Source organism: Dama dama, chromosome 11, assembly GCF_033118175.1.
Source record: "Dama dama isolate Ldn47 chromosome 11, ASM3311817v1, whole genome shotgun sequence".
NCBI classification, from domain to species: domain Eukaryota; kingdom Metazoa; phylum Chordata; class Mammalia; order Artiodactyla; family Cervidae; genus Dama; species Dama dama.
In genome coordinates, this window is record NC_083691.1 from 77,433,193 (window position 1) to 77,461,119 (window position 27,927).

Here is a 27,927-nt window from a genome sequence, read left to right on the forward strand (position 1 = left end):
TGGCAGTGTCTCTTGACGGATCCTTTTTTCTGTGTAGTGTTTTAATTGTGTGTACCAACACAGGAATTACTGTAGCTTCGCTAAGTTATTCTATAAGGTGTCTCTGTGTCTTGTGGCAAGAAGATGAATTTTGTTAATAGGGTAAGGTTTACTGAGTTTGAAAATGTCTGTATTTGGAATGTTCATGTTGGTGCCCAATTTAAGGTATTTTTTTCAAGTGTAAATCATAAAGTCAACCTACATTCTTGTACAGAGTGAATCATTTTAGTAAGATAAAAAAGCATCCTTTATTATCTTCTTTTCCTCTAGCATTGTTTTTCTTTTCTGTTTCTAAAAATTTCTCAGATCTTTCCCCTTTGCCACTTTCTTCCATGACTTAGCACAGTTTTCTAATCTGCTTATTTTGTGATTGAGGTTTTCTCATTTAGTTTGGATGTTGCTGTATCAATGCCAGGAGAAAGGTAAATGATAAATCTTAGTGTACTCATATTCTTCCCAAATTTCTGGTAGTTTTTCTTTATTTACTAAGAGCATAATTAATTGAATATAATGAATGATTTAATATTGAAAGTGTGGAATAAAAAACATCTAACTATGTTATGTTTATATATATGTGCACACACGTTCATACATACAAATGATTTGTGAAATAATTTCTTTGACATCCAATCAAAAAGCAGTTTATCAACTTAACTGATTTGGCTAAGTCTTTAACCTCTACAATCTCAGCATTACATCTTTTTAAAGAATAGTGATTCAAACAATTACTGTGTTACTGAGTTCTCGTGTTCACAGCCAACTTTATATAGAAATCCTGTAATTAATATGCTTTCTCCAAGAATTTTTTTGATGATCTCAAAAGACCCATCTCTGTAGATTGCATGTGGAGCTCTGCATAGGGGTTTGAAAGAAATGGGCCCAGTGCCCAGAAGAATTAGGCCCTCCTCCATCAGTGGGCAAAAATAAAATAATTAACAATGAAAACGAGGCCATGGTAAAGAAGTATCTTACAAACAGAAATACCGTGAGACAGAAGATGGAAAGTTTTCCAAGAAAGGTCTGCAGATGGGGCTCATGAACCAAGGAGAACTTCCCCCAGACGAAAAGGAAAAAGCATGGGATTCAGATGTTAACATGGCGCATACTCTGTGCTTCTGATTTAATAGTACGGGGATTTGTTTGTCTCAGTTAAATTTGACTGTCCCTGTTAATTGGGCTAGAGAAATGTAAATTAGTACCTTTTATGATTTTTTTTTTTTTTTACTGCTTTCAGATATAAAGAGAAATTGTTACCTTCCATTTTTATTTGCCTAACTTTGTTTTTGTTTTTTGCTGTCTCTGCTTTGCAGAGGCTTTTTCCCTGACAAGATCTTTCAGTTTCATCTGTCATGATAAAAACTTTCTGTCGACTCTTTTAGAGTCAGAAAGAAGAAATTAAGGGGATAAAGGAAATTTCATGTTTTGCAGAGTACAGTAGTAGCACTCCTAATCGGGGTTAAGTTGGAGGAAAACATTGATTTTGAAACTTGTTTTCAATTGTGTTTTTCCAAATGATGGAAGATAGCTGATTATTCAGAATTATGACAAGTGCAGTACTAGGATTAACTACACTGGCCTCCCCAAAAGTCTACATGTATTTGACTTGATTAAATATGTTTGATCTTCAATAATATCATGTAACTGGCCTCAGCAGGTATAAGCTCATCTGGAGAATGAGCCTTTTATTCAAACTTGAGGTCAAATTAAGAGAAACATTTCAGAGCATGATACAAAATCGTCATCCTTTCCTTTTTGGAAAATCATTGCCAGACTGTGAAGAAAGCTGTCACTTACATACTGTAATTCTGGAACAAATCTGTGAGGTTGAGTTCCTTAGAAAGGTGATCTTTAAGATTCAGTAGATTTTAATTTTGAACTGAATTTTCCAGCATCGGATAAAACACAGGAGAAATTTAATTGTATCTGTTTGTTACCGGATAGTGTATAAAGTCCTTATTGTTATGAAAAATAATACATTTTGTTTTATTCATTTGCTCAAGGAAATCCAAAATAATGACAGGTTTGCAAAATTTTGAAGTTGTTTAATCTGATTTGTATTATCAAAATAATTCTTGTATCTAACAGAAAAGAAACATGCTGAATTGAACAAAATTTTCATGTGTTTCGTTTACATTGGGATTCTATAAGCCACATGTCTGCATGTAGTCCACATGAACATTAAACATTTTCCTTTGTAACTACTTAAAAAATATTTTTTTAATTGAAATCATGCTTGATTCAGAAAGATGACCTGGATACTCCATACTAAGAAAGAAAGAAAAATGTTTTAAAATAGGTTAAAAGAGCTTTTGATTAGTCTTTGTGCTATGGTAAAGGAAATAAAATTAATGAAATCTGGCCATTAGTTTTAAAAGCCTAAGAATTTGTATGATGCAGTTTCAGGTTCACTTCTTGTATAGCTGATTCATTTTGGTTTCATTGCATATGAAAAATATTTGAAGCTGTTTAACTGGATTATTTAGTGCAAATGATCAAAGAAACTTTAATTTCTGCTTTCCATTAAGGATTTTTCTGTGCTGATTTGTGCTATAAGCTGTATATACCCACATGCATTTCATTTAAGTGAATCATGGACTTTGTGCATATAATCCTCCCAGAATTCTTACTATGTTAATCTTGAGTTCACAATTTCCGTTAAGATGAACCTATGCCAGTACATTTTAAAACTCACACACTGTAACACTTCAGTGTGTTGCAGAAGTGGGAAATCTACTTTTTTAGGATGGTGGTTATTCTGTCATATACACTTCCCTTTAATTTTGGCATCTTCATTTGTACTGGATACTTTTATTATTTATGGGAATGCTTGCCTTCTAGAGTAAAACTCTTTATGTGCTGAAAGGAAATTAAGGAGGTTTGGCTCTTTTACTCCATTATTGCAATTAAGAATTTAGCATCATCCGTGCCAAAGGACAAAAGTGGTTCATTTGCCCTAGGGGAACAGGACAGTGATAAGATGATTTTTCGTCAAGGATCATTGGGTCGTAATTAAGTTACATTCATGGCTGTTGCTTTTTGAAGGATGATTGGGAAATGACAGGCTTCATGTGCTTAGTACGGACAGTGTTCAGTAGGGTTTTTTCTCCCTCTGTCAGAAAATCCTGTTGAGCCTGATAATGTAAATGTGGCATTTTATTCTGAACAAAAGAGCAGGGAAATGAGCTATCTTGTCTAATCATTCAGTTGTTTAACACCGACTTCCAGTTTAGACTCAATTGGCTGGAAAGCACTTGACATGTGAAGTTAGTGCTGTTCCGAACGCATGTTTGAGTAAATTTTAAAGTAAGTGACAGCTAAATTGTACCTAGGGAAATTACAAAGCCTTCAACACAGTTAATTTTTTGGGGAGGATTAGTTGTAATTGCAACACCAGTCTCCTTGAAGATTCCTCATTTATAGATGATGAACAGAAAAAAAAAAAAACAACATTTAGCTCTTTCAGGGACTGGTTCTCTTAACAGAATAATTTTTGCAAAGTCTGTGATTTCTCCTGGAATGATTTCTTTCCACACTGAACATCTGCTTAAGATTTATAGAATAGTCGGAGTTTAAGAGTGTTAAGGTGTTTCCCCCCCTCCCTTGTTTTGAACTTTTTTCCCCCCAACGACCTTCTTTTCTCTAGTGATTTCAGATTTTGAGAGCTTTGCAGTCGGTAAGCTCTTTAGGTAAATTGCCACTTCACCAGCACTTGATGCATAATGTCAAAGCACTTTATTCCAATTAAAAAAATCAATATTTGTCATTTAAAATTTTGATTAAATTAAGTATACTCTCTGAATTGGAAGTTATGGGTAAGCAGACTAAGTTTAAAGCTATCGATAGGTAAATAGATAGTTATCACTGATTGTTCCTGTTCTAACAGTTCAAGTTTGTATGAAACCCATTTGTGATTTTTAGTTTATTTATAAAGAAATTTGAGTTAGGAGGGCTTTGTTTTCTGGTATCGTTATAAGATCTTTGTTCCATTCTACTTTTATTTCATCAGCTTGTAGAATTTTGTTTAAAGTCATATTGAGTTAATTTGTATCAATCACAAATACTTTTAAATGATTGCTTACTTTTTATTAGCATATATTTTATTTATGACGATTACTTTATGTATATCACTGAAATACTTTGAGGGGTGTCTAGTCATTGAAAATATCATAGTGGATTTTCTGAGAGATAATATGTTAGAGTTGGTTTTCACTTAGTATTGTTTGAGGTTTCTGAAAGCAGTGGCTAAGTTTTTATTTCTATTTTAGAGTAGAGTTTTAAATCAGTTCTAGTGTTTTAAAGCATACAGAAGAAAGCAAAGTCATTTTAGGATATAGAATTACACTGATTAATTAAATCTTCCCCCACGTGTGGGTGTAAAGCAGTGTCAACCTTTTTCCGTTTGATATTTTGCTGCACTTACTGATGTAATCCTGCCTAATACAAGTAGTAGTCATGTGATGGTTTTCTCTGCTAGTGTGAAACATTTGAGATGATGAACCTACTAAGCTCAAATTCATAGAACCTCACATTAGAGTATTAGAACTGAGAGGAGACCCAAAGATCCTTGAGTTCAACTGTTGTGATAATCTACTTTTTATCACCACTTCTTGAAATATGTCACATTGTTATAGCCAAGCTGCATGTAGTACTTCTCAATTAGGATTGAAATTCAAAAGTCCTATGAGTATACAACTATTTTAGCAATGTCAATTTTAGATACTTTCTCATATTTTTAATTTCCATAACCAGAATTTTCAGGCTTAAATAGGAAAGATTAATGATGACATCAAATTATATGAGGAATGGATATTTTTGTCTCTTTCTTAAGGTTACATGATCCAGCCAAACGTAAGTCAGAATGTAAATAGGAATGGAAAAGAAATGACTAGTCATAAGTTATTTCTATCATCAATAGGTATGAAATGTTTCATTACAGATTTTTAATTCATTTTGTTGGCAACCTAGGATCAGTGACATTGTTATTTAAAATTACTAACAAATATATATGAATTGTTTCCATTTTGCTATCCTTGTCTTTTCTGTTGTTCTGAGCATGTGTAATCTTCAGAAGCATATATTTGGAGACCAAAGACTATTAGTGTGTCTCTTTGATTGACCGAACAGTTATTCATTCATTTATTGATAGCTTTGACCTAATGTAGGGAAAATACAATTGAGATACAGTACTATTCTAGTTTGGAAATTGACCTGAAAAAGCAAATCATCCTGCCTTTTAAAAAGCCGTTATGTGTTAGTTTTTCTTTTGAAAATATTTTGGTAGTTTTTCCCTTAAATGGGATTGTGGAAAGGTAATAACTGAACTTGTATCCGAAGCAAAGGAAAATACTGATTATATAAAGCTTTATATCCTATGTGGTAGCTTCTGTAGCATTTCCCTTGTATGACAGTAATCTAGCCTGCAGCATCTACTTGCAGTTTTGAAATTAACCTGTAATTTAGTCTTCACCCCAAATGACAAAAATTCAAATGACTCTGTGGGGTACCAGAAGATGCACTGTAAACAGGCTCAGTAAGGGGATGAGGTGGAGTTCCATTCCGATCAGCTCATTTTCACTGTGTCAGTATTATTGCAGTAAAATTAACGCTTCTTCATGGTATTGTACTTTTTAGTACAGTTTAAAATCTTAATCTGGATAAAATAGTAATTCAATCTAGGGCAACATAACATTTGTATAATGAACCAAAATGTTAGGGCTTCAGCGGAAAATTTTAAAAGGCTTTTCTTCCTTTCAAAAACTGTTGCACGTGTGAGAGAAATGTGTTTTCTCCACAAAGATTATCACTAGCTATACTTTTTGATCCATACCTGTAACCATGTTTGTTTGTTTTCTAAGTACATTTCATACTTTCTTTTAAAAAATCTTTTAAATTTATTATTCCAAATTATATCAGCTTATTAGGTTAAACATTGCTTTTTAATAGAGCATAATGTATAATTAGATGTACTCTGAAAGGGGGAATCCAGTGACCTGATGGCAGTACCTTCCTAGTGGCCTGAGGCTAATCAGTCAATCTCTAGATGCCTTAGTTTCCTCATCTATTTAAAAATAAAGGAAAGTGGCAGGTAGACATGGATCACATTATCTAAACAGCTTTCCCAAGGTCTTAATAACTTCTTATACTGATGTTTCCCAAAGGATAAAATAGGTTTTGAGGACCCACAAGAATGTATTTCCTTACTCTTTATTTAATAAATAACTTAATGAAAATATCTTTTTAATTAACTACACACCTAGTATGAGTCCTGAAGTTATTTCCTCTTTATCTGGAGAGGCAGCAGTTTGGACATTATGGTGAGAAAGGTGAAAGTGCTTGAGAAGTTCTTGATGACCAATGATGCACATTTAGTAAAGTTTCCCAAATCTGATTATTGAGAACCATAAACATAAGTGGTTGGAAAAAATATTTGATAGTAGTCCTTGTTTTTAGAAATAATGCATTCTTACAGCAACTTCTATATAATATGAGAAAATGCCTTCATCTTTTGGACTCTTAATTAAAAAGTGCCATTTAGCAAGTGAAATAATAAAAGATGAAGCAGAGGAAACAAGGAGCCCCTGATGACGTCTGTACTCTGAACACTGATTTTTATATAAGGATTATTATTTTTTTTTTTTTTTCCATTTTGGCTTTGTGGTAGTCTACTTAAGTAAAAGCTGCCTGTGTACTATTTGACTTGTCATTGTGTATCTCTCAGATTAATTAGATATATTTTTTTCATTGTTAATATTTTGTTGTTTCCAAGGGATGACTTACCTGCTGCTCTTGAAAGCACCATTGACTGCTATAAAAAGTATAAAATCCTGCCAAGGATTCATGATGTCTTGTGTAAGCTGATAGAGAAAGGCGAGACTGAGCTAATTCAGAAAGGTTAGTTATCTTCTAATATCTTACGGTTATTAGTCTTTTTTTTTTCTCCTCTTTCTTGCTTGTGTAATCTTAATGTGTTGCTATGAGGAGAAAATTTAACAGGAAGACAAGCACATCCAGAGAAACTTTTGTTGCGCTTCTGAGTTGAAGAGAAAAATATCAGGTAAATTTTTTTTAATGTTACAGATGTCCTTGTTTTTAGTAACTGTTCATTTTGAAAAGTTGCCCTTGGTTATTTTTTTTGCTCCACTTTTTGATGATCTGCCTTTGTGGGGATTTTTATCCAATCTCACCATTTCTCTTTGAAGCTAGTCATAAGTGCTTAATGTCATAAATATATGCTGTTAGGTAAAGAATGTGACAAAAAATTGTTTCATATAGCTATAAGCTTTAAGTTATTCTGAATATTTATTATAAAGTTTTCTGATATTTGTTCAGAATTCTTCAAGTGATACTGTGTTACTCTGTATTTTTTCTTCTAATATGTTTTCTTCCTTCCTCTCTAGCAATGGACTTTGTGAGCCAAGAACAGGGTGAAATGACTATGCTCTATGATCTCTTCTTTGCCTTCCTACAAACAGGAAATTACAAAGAAGCCAAGAAGATCATTGAGGTATGATGTTAACTACAGTATTCTAATTGTACAGCTATTTAGACTCTTAATTAGAATATGTTTACAAATTTTAGCCTTTAATTACACTTTTTTTTGATTCACGTTAATATAATTCAGTCCCAATAATGTGGGGTGAAGGGGGGAGACTCGGCCAGCTTCTTTATTGTATGTAATTACAGTTCAGAAAAGGCAGCCTGGTTGTATATTGAATTTGTTTCTTCACTTTGTTAAATTCACTGTTATATATCAAAATGACATTTGCATATTAAATCTTGGATTGTGGAACAATTAAATTAAACTGGCATTCCTGGGTGTAAAGTTGCTAATCCTCTTTGCCAAGGAATTCTTTGTTCTTAAAAGCAGTGGAATTTAATTTGCTGCAGACCATGCTCAGATTTATTTGTAATGCTTGTCTACAAGTTAATCAGCCAAACAAGTGCTGTCTGCAACTGTTTGGCATTTAATTTAAAATTTCTTCTTTTTTTTTTCACTATGGTAAGCAGCTTATGGGAAATGGTAGGTGACAAACCTGGGCTATTTAGGATTAGTATATTTTATCTAGGCTTGATTGAAATTTTGCTTACTGAAATTGATAAGTCAAAGGGCAACTATGAAGTCTGTCCAAATTGTGATTAATTTCGGTTTTAAAACAGTCTGTCCCCTAAAAAATCATTTCATAGAAGATGGACACATCATCTTAGATACTGCTTAATGTGTGTAAAATAAACTTATAAATATATCAGTCATCATGTTTCTCTCAGATATACCTTATTGCTAGCAAGCCGTCTTTTCCCAAAAGTGCCCATGATGGATGTCCCATGATGGATGAGACACAGAGGTAGTATTTGGCCTCCTTGCTTTTATGATGATGACTGCATATAATGGATTTGAAAATATAGGCACACAACCCAGAAAATTATTAGTTTCTCTTGACATTTTTCAAAGAAGAGAAATCTCTAGTATGAAAAAGGACTGTGAAATTAATTCAGAACTTTCTTCTTTTTTTCTCTTTAAACCAGTCTGTCCTTCTAGCAGAGGGAAGTAGGGGGTACTGTCTCGGACAGGTGCCTTTGTAGCTCAAGTAGTTCATTTGTATTTTCTAGGAAAGGGTATAAATTCTCTCACTTGAAAGTGCACAGTGTAGGTGTCTGAAAATGAGGGGAGCTCTCTGCCTGTTGAGTTCTGCAACTCTGTATGCATGTTATCAACATAGTAAGGCACTGATCAGAGCAGAAATAAAATTCAGGCATTCAGACAATAGCGATTAGAGGTTCTACAGCAGGAAAGCAGATGCCTCTCTCTGTGTAATAAGCAAGACATAATAGGAAGAGCAAAAGGCTTAAGAGTGGGTTCTCCTTTTGTCATCTACTTCCTATTGTGATAAAGAATAAGTTACTAAACCTTATTAAGCTTCCTCATCTGTGAAAGGGAATATAGTATCTTTAAGATTCAATCACATAATTTAGTATGTAAAGCAGCTTGCATGTTTCTTGGATTATGGTAATAATAATACTTATTTTCTTTGCCCCTTAAAGGTAGAGACTCTGTTGTCTTCTTCACTCCACGTAATTCACAAAATTATGCTTAGTGTAAGGTACATGCTTGTCACATGAATAGGCAAGAGACGCTGCCTCTTAATTACTTAAGGTTTTGCCAGTGTACAACAGTTCGTTGAGTGTAATCATTTAGGAATGGCTGTATACTGATGGCAGAACTTTTATAGTGAAAGTGTATAGAACTGCTTAAAGGATAAAGAATAGCTTTACAGAATCCTTCTGCAATACCCTAGGGTAGGACAGCAAGGCATGCAATATATGGAAATATTTGAGGCACATTTTTAGTTTTTTTTTCTTAATGGTTAGTTGGAGTTGAATTAAAGTAGGAACTTGAATTTTTTTTTTTAACTTTTTATTTTGTATTAGAGTATAGCCAAACAAAGTGTTATCAGAGTTTCAGATGAACAGCAACGGGACTCAGCTATATATATATACACACATCCATTCTCCCTCAAATTCCCCCTCCCATCCAGGCTGCCACTTAACAGAGTGGCAGAGTTCCATGTGGTATTCAGTAGGTACTTGCTAGTTATCCATTTTAAATATAGTCGTGTGTACATGTCCATCCCAAATTCCCTAACTATCCCTTTTCCCCATTCTTCCCCCCCCACCACCCTCAACAGCAACCATAAACTTGTTCTTGAAGTCTGTGAGTCTGTTTCTGTTTTTTGAGTTCATTTATATCATTTCTTTTTAGATTCCACATATAAGGGATGTCATACGATGTTTCTCCTTCTCTGTCTTACTTACTTCACTTAATACAGCACGCTCTAGGTCTGTCCCATGTTGCTGCAGGTGGCATTTTTCATTCTTTTTAATCACAGAGTAATATTCCATTGTATATATGTTCCACATCTTCTTTATCTGTTCCTCTGTCGATGGACATTTAGGTTGCTTCCATGTCTTAGCTATTGTAACAGTGCTGCAATGAACACTGGGGTGCATGTATCCATTTGGGCCATGTTTTTCTTCAGATACATGCCCAGGAGTGGGATTGCAGGGTCATTTGGTAACTCAATTTTTATCTTTCTAAGGAACCTTCATACTGTTCTTCATAGTTACTGTACCAATTTACATTCTCACCAGCTGTGTAGGAGGGGGAACTCGATTTTTTGACTGTTAAAATTCAAGGCCTGGAGTTCTCCTTTGTGATTTTCTAAGGATTATTGAAAATCTTAAAAGTAATGAATAGTAATAAACTAGGACGGTACCAGCACATGAAAGAACATAATGAATACTGAACAACATTTTTATCATTCCTCAAAATGCAACAGTGTGTTATCCATGGGTAGATTCGCTAGGGTTGAATTTCCAAAGCAAAATATACAATAAAGCTTCTTTGTATCCTCAGCACTGTGGGAGATAAGATAAGCCAGTCAACCAGTCATAAAAATGCTCTCATTAAATGAAGACCAAGACAAGATTTGGTGTATTATATGACCTGTGTTTTTAAAATGAATTGGTTTACATATATCATAAATGTATTATGTTTTAACATAGTTTTATATTTCTAACCATTGTTTATTGCAGGAGAGTGGAATTACACCTGGTATTTTGCTATATACTTTTCTGTATATTCTTGAGTTTTCAGTAGTGAGGATATATATATATTCTTATTCTATATATATTCAGAAGGAGTGTTGTTTTCCTCTAAAAGAAAGGGTAAGGGAGAGAAAAGTAAATCAGACCTAGATTGATCCTCAAGGAATTAATGTGAAGCTTCTTGAACACAAGATTAATACATGAAGATAACATCTGTATTAGACTGACAACTATTAACTGCTATAAGAAAAATATAAATGGTTTTGAGAGTTCAAGAGAGAAACTTATTCTTAATGTAGGAAATTAGGTGACTTTACTGATAACTGGATTTAGGGTGTGGATTGATTTGGGAGTCTGATGGGGTTGGAAGTGTGTTAAAGGTATTAGAGGTAGAGCAAAGAAGTAGAAAAGGGAAATCTCTAAATAGTTCCTTTTTTCCTCCAACTTCATTGAGATATTAGTAACACTTAACATTGTATAACTTTACAGTGTACACCCTGTTGGTTTGATATGCTTATATATTACAAAATGATTACCATAGTAGTGTTATTTAACAGCTCTGTTACCTCATGTAATAATTACCCTTTCTGTGGTGAGAACATTTAAGATCTGTTTTTAGCAACATTCAAATATGAGAGTGTGTTTGTACACAAGCTGTATTATTAGGTATAATTGTGATGTTGTGCATTAGATCTCCAGAACCTATTCATTTTAGAATTGGAAGTTTGTACTGTTTGACCAGCATCTCCCTGTTCCCCCCCACCCCCAAGACCCTGGCAGCCACCATTTTATGCCCTGGTTTTAGGAGTTTGGCTTTCTAAGATTTCACATATAAGTGATAATCATAAAGTCTTCCCCTTTTTCTGACTTATTTTCCTTAGCATGATGCCTTCATGGTCCATCTGTGTTGACACAAATGGCAGGACTTCTATGTGCGTGAGTGTATGTGTGTGTTGTGTGTCTGACTTAAGTCTTATAATTTTCAATGTACAGATCTTTCATAGCCTTGGTTAAATTTATTCCTAGGGTTTGTTTTTTTTTTAATCATTTTGATAATCTTGTGAATTAGGATTGTTTCAATTTTTTTTTTCAGGTATTTTGTTCCTAGTGGATAGTAGTCAAACTGACTTCTTTATGTTTATTCTGCATCCTACCACTTTACTGAATCCATTGATCAGTTCTAATAGTTTTTTGGTGGAGTCTTTAGTATTTTCGACATGTAAGATCTTGTCAACTGCAAACAAAGCCAGTTTTATTTTTTTCCTGATTTCCTAAATAAATCTTCCATCCTGGGGTATAGGATTTATAAGAAATATCTTGTAAGGGTAGGTTGTTCCCAGAGACCCTTCAGTATCTGAATAAGCAGCTGGAGTTCATTCAGAAGACAATGAATTCTCAGCAATGTTAGAAAGAAGTTTATACTAGCAGAAGGATGTGTGATAGGTGAAAGGAGGTTTGGGACAGTAAGATTAATAGGATCTGAATTAGGATAGTGGTTGTAGGGATTTTCAGGACACTTTACTCAGTCATTTTAAATGATATGTAATAGTAGATATCTCAGTGCTAGTGACCTTAGTTAGCAGAAAGTATGGTGGAGACTGGTAAAGATTGAAGGCAGGCGAAGGGGACGACAGAGGATGAGATGGTTGGATGGCATCACCGACTTGATGGACATGAGTTTGAGCAAGCTTTGGGAGTTGGTGAGGGACAGGGAAGCCCGGCGTGCTGCAGTCCATGGGGTTGCAAAGAGTCAGACACATCTGAGCTATCGAACTGACTGGTGATGAATTAAGGGCTTCTCAGGTGGCTCAGTGGTAAAGAATCTGCCTGCCAAGCAGGAGACATGGGAAGATCCACCGGAGAATGAAATGACAATCCACTCTTGCCTGGGAAATCCAGTGGACAGAGGAGCCTGGCAGGCTATGGTCCATAGGATCGCAGAGAGTTGGACATGACTGAGCAACTAAACAACAATGATGAATTAACAGAGGCATAAGATCATCTAAGCTCTGACTTAAGATGCATTGAGCTCTAACTTAGATCTGACAGCAGCACCTCCCATTATGAACCCTTATAAAGTTGGCATTGGCAGATTTCGTCACTTCAAACTGGGTAAAGTTGAAGGAAAAAAAAAGAAACTGGGTAATGTCCTTTAACTAAGGTGGTTGATAAAATTTGCCTGGTTTCTAAAATTTGCATGGCTTCCCAGCATGATCAATTTCCCGTCCATTTCTCTCTCCCTTCCTTCCTTCAATAAAGGGTTAGGGATCACATCTTACAGTCTGTCCTAAAGATAGACTTTAGAAAGATGAAAGTGCAATAATTGTTTTATTGTAACAGAACGTGCTATAAAAGTATCTATTTCAGACTAGATCTTTTTGAGGAAGTTATGTTTGGGATGAGACCTAAAGGATGAACTAGGAGCAAGGCATGTAATAAGTGGAAGCAAAAACATCTCACTTAGAGGACACTACCTGTGCAAAGGCCCCAGAGCAGGACAGGAAGGACTTTTCTTCTCTATCCCTGTTCTTTCTCTTAAGGCTCCGTCAGACAGCACTGCTAAGACCACATCTAGAGTGTCTGGGACAGTGTTAAACACTGAATGTTAGCTTTGTGCTCTGCTTTCTCTGTGATGTTCTTTCTTGTGTTGAAGTCAAACCCTTTTCTCTCTTCTTCAGTCTCATCCTCTGTAGGCTAACTGTCCCTCGTTCCTTCCATTATTCTTCTGGCACATTCTGGAATGAAATGTGCAACTGGGGAAATGTTCACAAATTATTTTTATACACTTGTAATATCAGATAAATACATTTGGTGTGTTGTATTTTGTCTTCCCAGTGATGATGGTCAACCTGATTGTTCCCCTGTGTATGCTGTGTTGTGCTTCGTCATTTCAGTCGTGTCCAGTTCTTTGCAGCCCCCATGGACTGTAGCCCACGAGGCTCCTCTGTCCATGGGGATTCTCCAGGCAAGAATACTGGAGTGGGTTGCCATTCCCTTCTCCAGGGGATCCTCTGGGATCGAACCCAGGTCTCCCACATTGCAGGTGGATTCTTTACTGTCTTGAACCACCAGGGAAGCCCATGAAAACTGGACTGGGTAGCCTATCCCTTCTCTAGGGGATCTTTCTAACCCAGGAATCAAACTGGGGTCTCCTGCATTGCAGGCGGATTCTTTACCAGCTGAGCTACCAGGAAAACCCTCCCCCTGTGTATAGAGTCAAGTAAAGCTTAACATGTGTTAATGTTTAAAATATACCAAGTTTAAAGACTCACTATCAGTGCCACTACTCATCTAGTCATCTTTGTAGGTTTTCTGTCCTTTATTCAATGCATATTCTTTTGTATATACTTGAAATTGAATCATATAGCTTACATAATACTTTCCTCACCCTACATCATTGTCTCTGCATTCTCTGAATGTCGATAAGAACTATTCTGAAGCATTTTTAATGACTACATCATTCTTTTGTAAAGGTGATTTGCCCATTCCTCTTTTGAGAAAATTTTTCACTATTGTAAGTAGTCCTCATAATTCACTTCTTTACCTCCTAGTATATTTGTTTTTCAGATTATTTACTTAGGATCATTTCTCGGAAGTGGATCATATGTTATTACCATTTTTAAGGCCCCTGATGCATAAAGACAAAAATTTTGTTGTGTGTTTATAGACACCTCTTTTATGGTTCATAGTAGCAAAGATTGGACTAAAACCCAGGCCTCCTGAGTTCTAGTATTCTAGTCCCATACTTCTTTTGCTACATATTATGGTAAAATAGGGTGGTATTTCTTTGTTTAGAGAAAATGACTTCATTCGTTTAGTCAAGTTCATTCACCTCCCAGGAAAGAAGTGTTGTGGGCCATTTAAATAAATTAACACTGTTTAGATAATTCATTTTATGTTTTTAAGATTGCAGCTTACGTCCAGGGAGAGATGGTACAGACAAGTACAGAAAGTTAAATGATGACATGAAATGTTAAATAACCATATTAAAAGTTTCTGTATAGAATTGTATCAGTTTTATTCTTAACCCTTTGAGCAGCTCAGTAATTATAGCCATGTTCTCAGGATACAAACACCAAGATGAGTAAGTCTACTTTAAACTTACTTAGCATTTTTTTCTCTAACCTTGTCTCTTGAGGTTCAAACCTAGATTACAAGCTTAGCAGTATAACCGATATTAGTAACATTTTAATACTTCTCAGATGATTTTCATGTACATCTTCATGTGAGCTTCACAGAACAACTCTGAGGAGTAATTTGGGTGGTGAAACTTCTGTTCAGGCTATGAGTGTGGAGGTTCTTTAGTTAGTAGTTGTCATGGATTTGGAGATTGCATCCTGATTTCAGATTTTCTGTTAGTTCCCTTACACCATTTCTGCCTCTGCTTCCATGATCTCTCTTTTTAAAAAATTGAGATAAGATATAATGTTTCATTAAGTTTAAGGTGTTGGACCTGTTGATTTGATATATTTATATATTCAATATGGGGCTTCCCTGATGGCTCAGATGGTACAGAATCTGATGCAGGAGACTTGGGTACGATCCCGGGGTCAGGAAAATCCCTTGAACTAGGGAATGGCAACCCACTCCAGTATTCTTTCCTGGGGAAATCTATGGACAGAGAAGCCTAGTGGGCTACAGTCCATGGGGTCTCAAAGAATCAGACACGAGTGAGCAACTGACACTTCACTTTCTTTTTCATGTATTCAGTTCAGCCTCCATGATCTCTCAACCTTTAATATCTGAACCACCAAAACAACTTAAAATTTCTCCAGAATTTCTCTTTCTTGAATTTTCCCTCCCTCTTTCTCTGCCATAACATTTCAGCCAGAGTAAATTTGCTGTCTTGGGGACAGTAAATTTGTCAGGGGACAAATCCCTTCTTTTTATGACTTTGCCTTTAGGACCAAAATTTTGGATTATAGCAGTCTCCCAACCTTTGTTCCTCCTTCCTTTGTTTTTTAACAGATCAGATTCAGGGCTTTATTCTCATTTGCCTGCCTTAATAAGCCAAAATGGATCTCATACATAAAGAAGGGATTTTAGAGCTAGTTCCCCCACTGTGTGCATGTGTGTGCTCAGTCGTGTTCGACTTTGGCAACCCCATGGATTGCAGCCCGCCAGGCTCCTCTGTCCATGGCATTTCCCAGGCAAGAATACTGGAGTAGGTTGCCGTTTCCTTCTCCAGTTCCCCCGCTTCTGTCCCCCAGATGTCAGGAGATGTCAGTTCTCATGCCAGTTTATACTCCCTCTCTCCCACGAGTTACTTAGTATCTTCTGTAACACCAGGATCATATTTAGTTAAGGATAATTAGACTGTTGGTTTGACTTGCTCAGCCATATTTTCCTCCTTACTAGACATGGTCTTTAAGTCTGTCTCTGGAGAGTGTAGAGAAAGGACAATTGTTGAAAGTTTTAATAATTACCATGATACCCTTTTACTCCTTGCTGTTTTGGCTCTGGGGATTGATACTTGGGTTTTTTAACTGTCAAAAAACTGTTTTTGTTTGTCCCATCCTCCTTGTGCATTTGATTTTGCTCCTACTACTTCAGCTAGAGGATGTGAAGCCAGAGTAGTGGTTTTCCATTTCTAGCAGTAATGGTAACAAAACTTAGAACAGGTAAAAATCACTATTTTAGTTAAATTTAAAATGATTTCCTTTGAGGTAGAGTTTGAAGTAGAAGAATCTTTGTCTGTTTTCACTTCAAAATGATAATTATCAATATTAAACTTGATATCTGTTTCTACTAATATACATAGAAACCTGTTATGATAACAGCAAATTTATATCAGTGATATAAAAAAATTAATGAAAATTATTTTTTAAATTGGGATTACTTTTTTCTAATACAAGTGAACCTAGTTCTGAATTGCAGCTGCACAAAAGTGTGTTTTGAAGCACAGTAACCCAGGTGGAAACAAACATGCTGTTTGTTTGTTTAATTACAATAATTACTTTATCCTCACCGTCTATTAAATAGATTGTACATAGGAAAAACAGGAAAAATTAGAGTTGAGTTCATTGTTTTAATTAAGCTTTAACTGGTTTGGGATAAGTTATATTTAGCATCCCAATTAGAATTCTATTCTCCATGTCTTTATTACATTTTCTTTTCTTTTTTTTGTCTTTTGCTTTCAACTTACAGTGTTTAAAATTCAATAAGATGTTAAGAGATAAGCCAGAAATGTAGACTGTTATAGAAGCCTAGGAGATTTAGTTAATCTGACCTAGATGTTCTTTTGATGATTGAGATTCATTTGGGAAAACAGTCCTTAATTTCATAGTGAAGCATAGAAATATCTTCCATATAAGTCAGTTGTTCTGCCAGTGACAGGCAGATTAATCGGCCACAAAAAGGAAGAGTTTGTCATGATGGTTGTGCTATTTAGATCATTGCCATTTGGATGAGCAATAATATTGAAAGTTGTAAGTGAATGTAGCCCTTACATTTTGCCATGTTCTAAGGAGGATTATCTAGTATTTTTTTCAAGGGCTTTTTGTGTACATTTGATGTTGGCTTCGTTTTCAGTGTAACGCATGTGAAACAGAACAGATAATGTGAGAACATCCTTGAGTAGAAATTGTAGTGATGTTTGAGAATCTATATATATGTCAACAGTTAATTTATTCCACATTTATTTCTTGTAACCCAAAATGTGGGTACTTGCACAGTTAGAATGAGAACACTTAATTTACAAACTTCTATACCAATTTTTCTGCTGTTCTACCAAAGCCCTGAGATGTTGGTTCTTGCGTCAGCTTTTAATTTAACATTGTACGATATTATTTTAAGAAATAAAACATAATGAGGACTTAGAAATAAGAGATCAGATTTGAGTGTAGTCCACAACACTGAGTAGAGAAAGCAGTAAAGATATGTCCTCTGGACTGGAGCTGCCAGGGTAGTGAGTACGTTGTTTTCTTATCATAATACTGTGATCATGTATTAAATAATGTAGTGTTTTCTTAGGGAAGCCCTCATAGATGATGAAGATGCTGTAGGTAGAGTGACAGATCCTTAAAATTACATGTGAAGTGGTTTGTCTTTTATTTCAGTATCCAAAATTGTAAAGTAGTTGTTTTGAAACCAGAGTTATTGACTAATTATTAGTTATTTCTAACTGAGGCTATAACATACATCTCAATTATTGAAATAAACTAAGACTATGAACTAACTGAGGACTTGGATTGTTTTTAGTACTTACCTCTTGAAACATTTAGTTTTTGATACTAAGCAAGCATGTGTGGTAATCACAATACTTTCATCACTAAGTTTTACAAGGCATGTTTCTTTAAAAGCCATTGGTTTATCATTGTGATAATTATTAAGTCTATGTAACGTATTAATAATTTTTGCTTTCTGAATCTATTGGGATCTCTATAAAGTGTGTGTGTGTGTGTCTAATTTGATATATTTTGGAGTTGATTTAGTCCATCATTTCAAGGTTTCTTTCTTTTTCAACTACAGAACACATAGCCATTTTTAATAATTATAGATTTATGGAATTCAAATTGACCTACAGAGTAGCATTTTGAAATAACCCGAATCTTCTAGACCTTGGTTAAGTATAGGTTGTTCTAATCCTAAAGGTCCTTGATAACTGTGGGATTAAGTTATAGATATCTTTTAGCATATACATTTGGGAAGGAGGCAGCCAGGGTCATTAGAAGGAAAACTATCATTGAGGGAAAATTAACATTTGGCTAAAGCCTTACCTTGTGTGCTGTATGATTATTTTATTTTACAGACTCCAGGCATTAGAGCTCGGCCTACAAGACTTCAATGGTTTTGTGATAGATGTATTGCAAATAATCAGGTTTGTGTTTAATTTCTGGTCTCCCTCACCTAAAACTGTGTAGAAAGCAAGTGTCCTCCGTGTCCTGTGAGCATTTGGGGATTTCATGAGAAACAGCTTTGGTTACCGTGGTTGTTTTCCAAATAAGCAATCGCTTAATTCTAGTTCCTGCAGTCTACAGAATCCCTAAAAATAATAACATGGGCTCTGAAGATTTTAGCTGGCTTCATTCCACTTGTTGGTTTGAGCAGGGCTGACGTTGTTTCCTTGGCAGTTGAAATCTGCTTCAGTCGTTAGTGACCAGAGGAAATGCTTGATGGGAGCCCAGTGGCGTGTCTACTTCACTCCAGCCCAGATGCCTCTCACATCGTGCCAAGAAAAAACCACAGGGAAAGAGGAGTATAAAGTTGGGGTAGAAGAGTATTCCTGTTAACAGATAAAGATATACTCACTGAGTCCTCCACCCTCAATATCTTTGAATTTTCCAAAATGCTTCTCCATGGAGGTTTTCACAACTAGAGAATTATTCATATGTATTCTTGTCTCCAAAGAATCCTTTAGCTCTTTAGTTTAAAATTGTTTTTAATTGTGATAAAATACATACAGCATCACATTTATCATTTTAATCATTCTTAACATGTATAGTTAGTGGCATTAAGTACAGTTGAATTCTTGTGATCAGTCCTTTAACTTTTGAAGTAAAGTTAGCCTGCCCTTTGGGTAAAGCTGATTTGAAGAATTTTTCAACTATGACTTGTCAACTATAAAATATATCCTTTATACAATCTAGATCTCTCTGTTAATCTTATTTTTAAGGTTGAAACTCTAGAAAAATTAGTGGAGCTGACACAGAAGCTATTTGAATGTGATAGAGACCAGCTATACTACAGTCTGCTAAAACTATATAGTAAGTAATATGACTCTTCCTCGTGTTTTTATTTTGAGGCGTTTATTCTGTGGAAGGCAGTGCCCTGAAAGGAACATCAGGCCCCGAGGAAGCTCCTGGGGTTGTCACTTGTGGAGTCTCCCCAGAGGCTCAGGTAGAGGCCAGGCTGACTTTATATCACAGACTGTTGTGTTGTTTCACTAGACATCCTACAGTCTTCCCTGACATTCTTACTGCAATAATGAGAAAGTGAGAAAACTCTTCATCAGAGCCACAGAATTTAATGGGAGTTTTTGAGGAGAAACTGTTCTTTTTTTCTTTTAATTTAAATTCTTTAGTAAATTTATAAGTAATTTAGTAAATTTAGTAAGTTTATAAGTAATCATTGACATATTCATGTGTCTAGATATTTTTCCAGAAAAATGCATATTTATATAGACTCATTGTAAACAATTACTTTTCAAAATGTGATTGTATTGTAAGATAGTTTTGACTCATTTCTATATTACAAACCTTTTTCTGCACTTTATCACCCACCAATGGCTATATTGAACAGACCTGTTAGAGTTTACTCAGCTAGTCTCCTACTGCTAGACGTGTGAATAGACTTTAGTTTTCCATCCTATAAAACACTACATTAGTTGTCTTTATACCTTAATCTTTGTTCACAACCTTAATTGTTTCCCTAAGCTGAGTTTGTATTTGCACGAAGGGAAAAAGTGATGGTCATTTTTGAAACTTGTGGTCTCTGTTGTTAAACAGTTCTCTAGTATGTTTATGCAAGTTTACACATCTGGAACTGTTCAGTCTCTTAAGGTATTTTGTAGAGAGGAACGACAGAATAGTTGGTGACCTTTCTTCCTTCCTTTCCTACATAATATATTTGATCTCAATTTATTCTTCTTTTTCCTTCACCAAACATAGCAGTGAATAAGCTGATTCATTTGTCTTTTGAACTTGTATTTATTATCATTGGAGGTTTTGTCTTACTTCTTGATGGTGTATATTAAATATGCTGTAAATTTTACATTTCATCCATTGGTTACATTGACATACAGTTCATATGTAATTCTTACAACTTTTTACTTGAATGATGATCAAATTCTGGCACCCAGTGCTGAGGTTGTTGAATGTATAGAATTTTAAAACTTGGGTTTTAAGCATTTAGTCCTTAATTAGTATATTATAACCTGTATTCCAGTGCTAATTCTCCCCACTCCCCCTGCTTTTTCTTATTTTGAAAGAATTCTTTCTTTTTTTTCCTTCTTTTTTTTTTCTTTCTTTCTTAAGTTCTAATTTTTTGCAAACTAAAAATACCAAAGTGATACATCTAAATGAGTTTCAACCTTTGAAGTCATCCCCGTAGAAGACTTTAATTCAGAAATACCTCTGAAGCCCACAGTGCTAGCGTTGAGGTAGGCACTGCAGATAGAAAACTGGTGTTCTTCAGAAGAGTTAGACCTGGACCAGGACTGACAATACCTTGGGGTGAAAAGACAGCTGCAAGGATACATAAGGTACATCCAGGAAGGGATGAGAGGCAGCCAGCTTTACAGACTTCTTTTTCCTTCTGGAGCTGACCTTTTGCTGTTGTTTTTCTAAAAAGGGAGAAAAGAAAAAACAAGTTTTATGTTCATCTTAAAATTTCCTTTAGGGATAAGCAGGAACTCTTACAAATAAACTCTGAGGTTTATTTCCATTTTCTTTAATCCCCTCTATTTGTTCTGATGGACACCCCCCCCCCCCCCCCCCCAGCTCTGTATTTGAGCCAACAGTCTGAGAAGCTCTCCTCTGCTCAGCCGAGGAGCCTCTGAGGGTGAGATGGCATGACAGCAGCCTCTCATGGGACTGGAAGCCAGAGGAATCATCATAGGGAAGTACATACTTTTTAACCCAGCTTCTGTCATGTTATGAATCAATAATGTGGTTGTGGTAACCCTAAACCTTCCCTTTCTGAAGAAAAAGCAAGCTGTCTCCTCCTGCGTGTGCCCCCCCCCCCCACTTTTGCCCTCTGACTTGGACCACTACTTAAATATGTTGAATAATTTATAAAGCACAATTTATTTGAAAAGGAACATTTAGTATGGAATGCTATATGAAATGTGGCCGTGTAACACATGAAAAGTCCAAACTGGATTTCTGAGAGAACAATTTGTTCGATGTATTGGAATTTTTTATGAACTCATTCTTTTTCATAATATAATTTTAGCCCTTGAAAGGAGTTCATTTAATTATTTCGGGGTATTTGTTAAAGAGCAGTTTTGCTTGTTTATTTTAAAACAGTACCTTTCACACACACATACACACTTACTTTGTTGTGAATTACAGCATACTATAGAAACATGCACACGACAAAGATACATTGCTCCATGGTTTTGTAACACCCAGCCTCCATATAACTATAAAGTAGGTTAAGAAATAAAAAGTGTAAATCTTTTCATTCCTTTAAATACTAGCTCTACTAAACCAGCTTTCCTTTTCTACTTAATAATATGATGTTCATAGGCGATCTGTTACAGGAATCTGCCATAATTCAAACTTTAGTTCTCTCCTTTCTAATATATTTTGACTTTCCACTGTGATCGTCTTGTGAAATTAGCTCCTAAGCCCTGCAACAAACATTACATGAATGAAACAACTCCCTCACCTGCATATATATTATTATTTTAACATTTCTATAAGGAATATTCTGTTACTTCTAAAGGACAGTTTTTTCTCCTTCTTACAGTTTTATTATATTCAAAACACTTCAGTTTCTTTACATATACAAAGAAGAGAATTTATTCTTTGTACATATAAAGTACTCTCGCCAAAACTTGAGCTGCCTTACATTCATAATTTTGCAATAAAAATTCTTTGAATCTATTTTTTAAACCCCAGCATTTAAAACATGAACATTTATGGGACTTCCCTAGTGGACCAGTGGCTATGACTCCATGCTTCCAATGCAGGGATCTGGGTTCAATCCCTATTCAGGGAACTAAGATCCCATGTGCTGCATGGCGCAACTGGGGGGAAAAAGAAAACAGGAAAACCACCCTGAGTATTTATCCTAAGACATTATTTACATGCTATTTTCTTTACTTATGACCATTGACATTTCCTTTTCATGCTGTATGGTCTTCCCTCCTCCATTATTACACACATACAACATGAATGTATTCTAAATTACTGAAGGGTCAAGCTGATATGGTAGTATACAAAGCAAAATGTCAGATGTTGTGTCCACACCATACCTGAGTTAACTTGTCCATGGCCATCCTTCCAAATCACTCTCTACATTTGTATCCATGTATTTTTTTGCATATACACCTATTATTATTTTGATTGTTTAATGCTCTACATGTTTTGTGTGCTGTGTTCTGTGGCTTATTTTATTAATATGAAATAAATTCATAGGAAAAGATACATACTTGCTTTTTCTCCCTTTAGTTAACCAGTTTTAAGTGCTGGTATCCCTGGAACCTCCTAAGTTGATCATTAAACATTTTTTTAATGAATTTATGGTATATTTGTGTTTCATTTCCTTGCAGTCATTATTCTTTTTGGTGCCCAAATTGTTCCGTCTTTGGCCACTGGGAACCTGTTTATATCAGCTCCCTGTGTCATTTGACATACCCCATTAGTCTTTGATAGGTCTTTATTTTTAGGCCAAACAAGACCATCCCGGTTTATGTGGCGTAATTCCTGTCCAAACCTCATTTTAGAGAGGAATGATATTTAAGAGACCATAATCGGGTGATTGACACATGGAGAATTTAGAAATTACCCCCTTCTATCAGTAATACGTAAAAACTTGCCAACTTTATAATTAAAACTCTGAACTCTAGAAATCTTTGTCTCTTTGTTTAACACTACAGGAACCGTGTGTGAAGTGCCAACTGTTACATGCTAGTCAGATGGCCCCATGGTGAAGTCCCACAGCTATGTTCCTGTAAAATTCACTGATAGTGTCAAAAATTCCTTGGTTTTTGTAGCTTAAGAGTTCTCAGATCATTTAGTAAATCAGTGCTCTTGTTCTTTAAAGAAGGAACCATGAGTTCCAGGAAAGTGATGAAATTACTGAGTCAGTGTCCATTCCCTGGTTACAGCCAAGTCTGTGGGCTGTTTGATTTTTCAGATAACAAATATGATTGTTGTTTTGGTTAAAGGAATTTAAAGCCCCCTAGGTATATTATGAAAGGCTTATTAGCCTTTCTGTGTCTTGGTGAGAGCATGGCTACAGATTTTGGCACTGACTAGTTTGATTGCCTCAAATTTTTGTTCTATATTCTGTGATCCAGGTACATTTCCAAGATAGAAAGTGCGTACATCTCAGTCGTTTCATGCTGTATACACTGTGTAGTCCTCACCTGTGTTTTGAAATATTTTCTTGTTGGAAGCTGCTAGTCCATTTGAACAGGTGCCTCTCTGTTGTATCCTGTTCTACCGAAGTGAATTATCTTCCCATGCTCCTTCCAGTCTGAAAGCATTGTACCTCCTCCATCCATGTCTTCACTATCTGAAATAATAATTATTAGCTTAAAAAAAGTACCTTAGCTGTTCTGTTCCCAGTGTGTGGAAACTGTATCCTCCACAGTCCATAGTACCCTTTGGCGTGAAACAGGAGTGGTCAACCTTTCCCTTTCTACAGAATTAAAGATTTGGGGGCTTGGGTTTTTTTTCTTATTTAATTAAATAAACTAAAGTGTATTTGATAACCTTTATATAAAGTTTTATATGTTAACTTACTTGAAAAATTACTGTTGAATTTTACATTACATGACAACGTTTTAATGAAGGAAAAGCATAATTAGCTTATGAGAATCTTGCTTTGAAAATTGATTGTAAATTTAGTAAGGATTTTATGTTAGGCTGATTTTATTATCAAAGTATATATAAAATCACTCTGAACTTTAGCTTAATTTCTACCATTTGATTCACCTTTTAGTATATTCCGTATGAAAACTTGGGCTGACACCTTTGTGTGACTCCTGGGAAATTTTCTCCTTGTTTTCTTTTTCTTTCTTGCATGTTTCTGATGGAGTGTGAATGTGTTTTGTTTTTTTCTTTGAGTTTTTTTACTTTGAAGAGTCAGTTATCGAAAAGCTTATTAGCTTTTCAATGTTAGAGTGGGAGGAAATCTAGGAAAATTTCATGTGTTTTAGTATTTTGATATTTTTGAGAAACATTGTTATGTTTTCTGGAACATTCGTGTCCTGAAACAGACCCTCTTCCTGGAACTGACCATACACCATTGAAATATTTCTTATTCATATTTTCAAATTTTTTAAAAGGCCACTTTTAAAACAATATTTCTTTGTGTGTAACAGGTGTATTAAACTTAGTGTCATAAGTTTTTTCATATTTTGCTCTAATTTTTCACAGGCAGAAACTTAAATGACTTGCTCTTTTTTCAAAACTCATAGAATGTTTAAAAATGAAGTCTTGATTCTTAAGTTTTGGCTGTTTGTGAAGACTAGGTTATCACACAGAAGGAACTAGATATTTCATTATGAAGGAAATCTGCCGGATTTTTTTTCCAATAACCTTCCTCTCCCCCTGTAATCTTACTTAAGTCTGTTGACATTATGAGAAATCTATCACACACTGACATAGAAGTTCTTAAGGTCGACAAAAGAGACAGAATTCTCCCTATTTAACTAAGCAAAAAAGTTTGTTGATCTGTCACTTTTGACAAAGATCATACATCTGTACGTTTTCAATCATTGTAGCCGTGTACTAGACTGTGTATGTGCATCCTATCATTTTTCCAGAGTCTACTGCTCATAGTTGAGAAGTTTTTAATGAAGTGTGGTTTTTCTTTTCTTGTGTTTCAATAGGTAAGGACTTTCTATGGTTTAAACTTCAAAAGGTACAAAAAGGTATACAGAACGAAGTCTTTTCACTTTTGGTCCACATTTACCCTGGTCCTTTCCCTGAAGGCAGTGTTTGGAAAACTTGCTTTAGCAGCAAATAAAAAGTTTTAAATATTTTCATGAATTCTGTTTAGTATGTTCATTACTTTCTACTTACTTTTACAGAAGTAAATGGTGACTGGCAAAGAGCTGATGCTGTCTGGAATAAAATGCAAGAAGAAAATATTATTCCTCGTGAGAAGACATTAAGGTTATTAGCAGAAATCCTTAGGAACAATAATCAAGAGGTTCCATTTGATGTACCCGAGGTAATTAGTTTTTAACTATAAGCATAACAGATTTTGTTGTCGGTATAAATTTAGGTTATAGATTAACCCAGCTTTACATTGAAAAGGTTGCTGTATTTACCACTTTTTCTTTAACTGAATAATTTTATTTTTAAGTTGTGGTATGAGGAAGAAAAAGATTCCCCAACTTCATTACCCTCACCTGTAGAAGCTAATCTCCAGAAAGAGCTATTGAATGCCTGCCGCAGGAGGAGAAACAAAGGTAAACATGTACACTGGGGTCTTCTTTTTGATAGCAACATGGGATCTAAGCCTAGCAAATTAGTAGTGATTTAGGAAGAGATGGAACTTAAATTATATATATTAATTATTTTCTTTCATTTAAGGTAACAAAGACATTTTGGTACAATTGGGAAAATTTAAATGTCGACTCAGTAGTAGGTAATTAAGGATCACTGTCATGTTTATATTAGATGGAATAACAGCTTATGATTTATAGATGTCCTTGAATTTTGAGATCAGTAATGAATTATTGAGAAATGAAAAAACTCAAGATTTCTATAATCCAGTTTAAAATACTTAAGCCATAAAATATTTAAGTCAAGAGTCATTTGTTTAAAGGTTAAACAGATCAGGAAATGTTGTTTATTTGATGCATATACTACATATACATGTAGTATATGGTGGGGGTCATTATACTATTCCTTAAATTTTTCTGTACACTTGAAATTTTTCATAATGAAAACTAAAGTAGATGTCATTTTATCAAAAATTGCACTTTGAAAATAACATGATCATGAATTTTTTGGGCAAATATATTTGTTACATATTTTGATTTTATGTGAAAGCAAAAAATGATTAGGACTTTAACCTTCATACAGTGTCTATGCTTAACATCTCAAGGTTGTAGGCTGGATATGAGACCCATTTCTTGCTCTTCTTCCCTTTTTATAGTGGTACTATTTCCAGAAGGTGTGCCTACCTCTATTGTGACTACTTTAAAATTTCTATGACTATCTTGAACCCTCTGATGCAAGCTTAACTTTCACATTCTAGTTGTTTTCATTTAGACTTCATTGTACTCTTCCCAGATCGTACACTACTTCCATTTTCTTCACTTAAGTTTTTGCCATAGAATGTTTCTCTTATCACTGATTTCTCCAGTTTTTGTGTACATTTCCAAGTATGCTTTATGATAATTTAACCATTATGCAGCAGATTTGTTTTCATTCTAGTATTGACAGTTTTGAGTTCTCTTCGGTAGAAAGCCATCAGTTTAGAAGTTTATAGAACCTCTTAACTTTTTTTTTTTTCAAAAATATTAAATTTTTTATTGATTACACGTGATAATAGATGATTCACAAGCTTCATTCCCATCTATAGCTTTATCGGTACCATAATTCAATTTAGATATATTGCATAGGATATGCCAACAATCATTAATAACCAAAAAAGAACTCCATGACTTTGCACAGGTGACCCTTTTAATGGTGAACTCCAGGTCACAACACAGTAATTATCAGTTCAGCTACACCAAGGTTCTGAAGACAATAGCTTCTCCACCAAAGCAGGTTGTAAATAAATTTCAAATGGAACCTGACATCACCCTGAAGGAATTCTAACTTCACACTATTGGAGTAGTTTTACCAAAATGGCTTCAGAGTAGACTAACGTCACACAGCACCTAAAAAAAAAAAAGACATTTATTCAGCATCATGAACAGACTATTGGATTTAGCAATCAGCAGCATGGGTGCAAAAAAAAAAAATCTACATTAAAAACCCTTTGTTAGAATGCTTTACAGTTTCCACAGAACAGAAACTAAAATAATCTGTTATGCAATTAGTCACAAGTACAGTTCTCAAGTTTTTTTGCCCATACACGTGAGTATTGTCTAAAACATGTCTTCTGCAGCTAGGCCCTGCCACCACTGTGCTTGGCTGAGTTCACAAATCTGTTGTAACCTGTGGCTTCCCTGTCACTTCCCTGGCTCTCCTCTCCTGCTAAGCTTTGTTTCCTGGCAGTAATTAAAACCTTCTCCCTCTGCCATAGCTACCGCTGCTGCTGGAACCGCCATAGCCACCTTGATTTCGTGGTTTGGCAAAGTATTGGCCTCCACCCCCATACGGGCCAGAACTTCTGCCTCCAAAGTTTCCTCCTTTCATGGGTCCAAACTTTAAAGATTGATTGTTGTAATTGCCAAAATCACTGTAGCTTCCGTCACCTCCAAAATTGCTTCCATCATTATCAAATCCATTATAACCATCCCCACGGCCACCGTATCTGCCGCCATGATGGCTGCACCAGAGCCACCTTGACCACTGAAGTTTCCTCCACGAACGCCACCAGAGTTTCAGAACCAGTCTGACCTCTCTGGCTGGATGAAGCTCTAGCCATCTCTTGGTTAGATAGGGCTTTTCTCACTTCACAGTAGTGGCCATTCACAGTGTGGTATTT

General features: G+C 35.2%; 1 protein-coding gene across 1 annotated transcript in view; it reads left to right on the forward strand.

Annotated features, from left to right (window-relative positions):
* LRPPRC (leucine rich pentatricopeptide repeat containing) overlaps positions 1 to 27,927 on the forward strand; it is a 99,580-nt gene that overhangs the window by 47,582 nt on the left and 24,071 nt on the right. The window contains exons 24-29 of the mRNA XM_061155503.1: positions 6,806 to 6,930; positions 7,437 to 7,543; positions 18,392 to 18,460; positions 19,256 to 19,346; positions 25,349 to 25,491; positions 25,627 to 25,732. Coding sequence (XP_061011486.1) covers positions 6,806 to 6,930; positions 7,437 to 7,543; positions 18,392 to 18,460; positions 19,256 to 19,346; positions 25,349 to 25,491; positions 25,627 to 25,732 — 641 coding nt within the window. The remainder of the gene's footprint in view (positions 1 to 6,805; positions 6,931 to 7,436; positions 7,544 to 18,391; positions 18,461 to 19,255; positions 19,347 to 25,348; positions 25,492 to 25,626; positions 25,733 to 27,927) is intronic.